Source organism: Palaemon carinicauda, chromosome 20, assembly GCF_036898095.1.
Source record: "Palaemon carinicauda isolate YSFRI2023 chromosome 20, ASM3689809v2, whole genome shotgun sequence".
Taxonomy (NCBI): domain Eukaryota; kingdom Metazoa; phylum Arthropoda; class Malacostraca; order Decapoda; family Palaemonidae; genus Palaemon; species Palaemon carinicauda.
Window position 1 is genome coordinate 25,676,058 of NC_090744.1, and position 2,500 is coordinate 25,678,557.

Sequence of the window (2,500 nt, forward strand, 5' to 3'; positions counted from 1 at the left end):
TTCAGATAAGGTAGTTCAAATCCTCCTTGACTGACAAGATCAGATCCTCCCTGACTGAGAAGTTCAGATTCTCCTGGATTGACAAGTTCAGATTCTCCTGGATTGACAAGTTCATACTCTCCCTGACTGACCAATTAAAATGCTATTAAGAATGAGGTTATTCAGATTAGATAGTTCAGATTCTTTCTGATTGACAAGCTCAGATTCTCCCCGATTGACTATTTCAGATTCTCCCAGATTGTCAAATTTAGATCCTCCCTGATTGACAAGTTTAGAATTTTCTTGATTGACAAGTTCTGATTCTCCCTGATTGCCAGATTCTCTTAGATTAACAAGTTTAGATCCTCCCTGATTGACAAGTTTAGATTCTCCTTGGTTGACAAGTTCAGATTCTCCCAGATTGACAAGTTTAAATTCTCCTTGGTTGACAAGTTCAGATTCTCCCAGATTGACAAGTTTAGATCCTCCCTGACCAACAAGTTTAAATTCTCCTTGATTGACAACTTCAGATTCTCCCTTATTGAAAAATTCAGATACTCCCTGATTTTCAGATTGTTTTGGATTAGCAAGTTTAGATCCTCCTTGACTGACAAGTTTAAATTTTCCCTGATTGACAAGTTTAGATCCTCCCTGACTAACAAGTTTAGAGTCTGCCTGATTGTCAAGTTCAAACTCTCCCTGATTGACGTTCAGATTCTCTCGGATAAACAAGATCAAGTCCTCCCTGATTGACAAGTTTAGATTCACCTTGATTGACAAGTTAAGATTCTCCCTGATTGACAAGTTCATATCCTGCCTGACTGACAAGTTCAGATTCTCCCTGATTGACAAGCTCATATCCTGCCTGACTGACAAGTTCAGATTCTCCCTGATTGACAAGTTCAGACTCTTTCGGATTGACAAATTCATACCCTCCCTGACTGACAAATTTAGATTCTCCCTGATTGACAAGGTCAGATACACCTTGTTTGACAAGTTTAGATTTTCCCTGATTGACAAGCTCAAATTCTCTTTGATTGACAAGTATAGATTCTCCCGGATTGACAAGTTCAGATCTTCCCTGACTGATAAGTTCAGATCCTCCATGACTGACAAGTTCAGATCCTCCATGATCGACAAGTTCAGATCCTCCCTGACTGAGAAGTTCAGATCCTCCTTTACCAACAAGTTCAGATCCTTGCTGATCGACAAATTTAGATCCTCATTGACTGACACGTTTAGAATCTCCCTGACTGACAAGTTTAGATTCTCCCTCGTTGACTGATTCAGATTCTCCTTGACTGACAAGTTCAGATTTTATTTGATTGACAATTTCAGATTCTCCCTGACTGATAAGGTCAAATCCTTCCTGAATGACAAGTTCAAATTTTCCTTAACTGACAAGTTCAGAATCCCCCTGACTGACAAGCTCAGATCCTCCATGACTGATAAGTTCAAATCCTCCCTAATTGACAAGTTTAGATTCTCTCTGACCTAAAAATTTAAGTTCTTCCTTACTGACAAGTTCAGATTATTCCTAATGGACAAGTTCAGATACTCCTTGACTGAAAAGTTTAAAATCTTTCTGATTGACAAGTTCAGGTCCTCTTTGACATTTTTGCCATTGCATGATTGATGATCCCTGTTTTATGGAGACTTGATCCAGCAATGGGTTACATTTTGGTAGACTCCCACCCACCCATTTCTTAATCAGTCCCTTCCCCCACCCCCGGTTATTGGTCGACCCTCTTTCACTTCCCCCCCCCCCCAAAAAAAAAAAAAAGAAATTCATGTGAACGCTGAAGTAAAAAAAAAAAAAAAAATTTCTTCTCTCTCAAATTGTCTAGTTCCATGATTCTTTCTGTCCCTCCACCGCCGAGCTTTGGAACTTAGCTAACGCATTCATTTTCCTTTATGCCTGTTCAAAAGATTATCACCTTTCAAGAGGCTAGAGGACTTTTATTTTTTTCCCCGGTTCTGCCTAATCATCTTCTGTATATATAAAAAAAAAAAAGTGAAAAGACAAAAAGTATTCGGATGAGATGCAAGTAAACAGAAGCTCAAAACTATATCGTATGTCACTGCTCCCTCGGTACCTCCCTCCTCTGTAGTTAAACTCGTTGGTCTGTTTTAGCAATTGTTTTTGACAGGTACAGAAACTCCGGTATAGTTTTTATCCTCTCTTTCTCTCTGAAGGGTCCTCGATTGCCAGCTGGGAACGTAACCAATAACGCCACGAGAGAGAGAGAGAGAGAGAGAGAGAGAGAGAGAGAGAGAGAGAGAGAGAGAGAGAGAGAGAGCAATTGTTTGTCTATAAGAGTGCGAGTGCATGTGTCTCGAGATACAAAGTTAAAGTTTGACAAATTCTGAATGATTAAGAAATTGTGAAGGATAAAGTAGGGAAAGGAAATTACTCTTTAGATTATTTTTTGTTTTGTTTACCTTTTGTTCTTTTAACAAACTAAACTTTAAATCCCATTATTTTTACATCATTCTACGATAACTTGAAAACCTATCGTCT

General features: G+C 38.8%; 1 protein-coding gene across 1 annotated transcript in view; it reads right to left on the bottom strand.

Moving 5' to 3' along the window:
- LOC137659700 (G protein-regulated inducer of neurite outgrowth 1-like) overlaps positions 1 to 2,500 on the bottom strand; it is a 4,942-nt gene that overhangs the window by 1,168 nt on the left and 1,274 nt on the right. Inside the window, exons 2-3 of the mRNA XM_068394521.1 lie at positions 806 to 1,180; positions 132 to 678 (exon numbers count right to left, since the gene is read on the bottom strand). Of these exons, the coding sequence (XP_068250622.1) occupies positions 132 to 678; positions 806 to 1,180 (922 nt within the window). The remainder of the gene's footprint in view (positions 1 to 131; positions 679 to 805; positions 1,181 to 2,500) is intronic.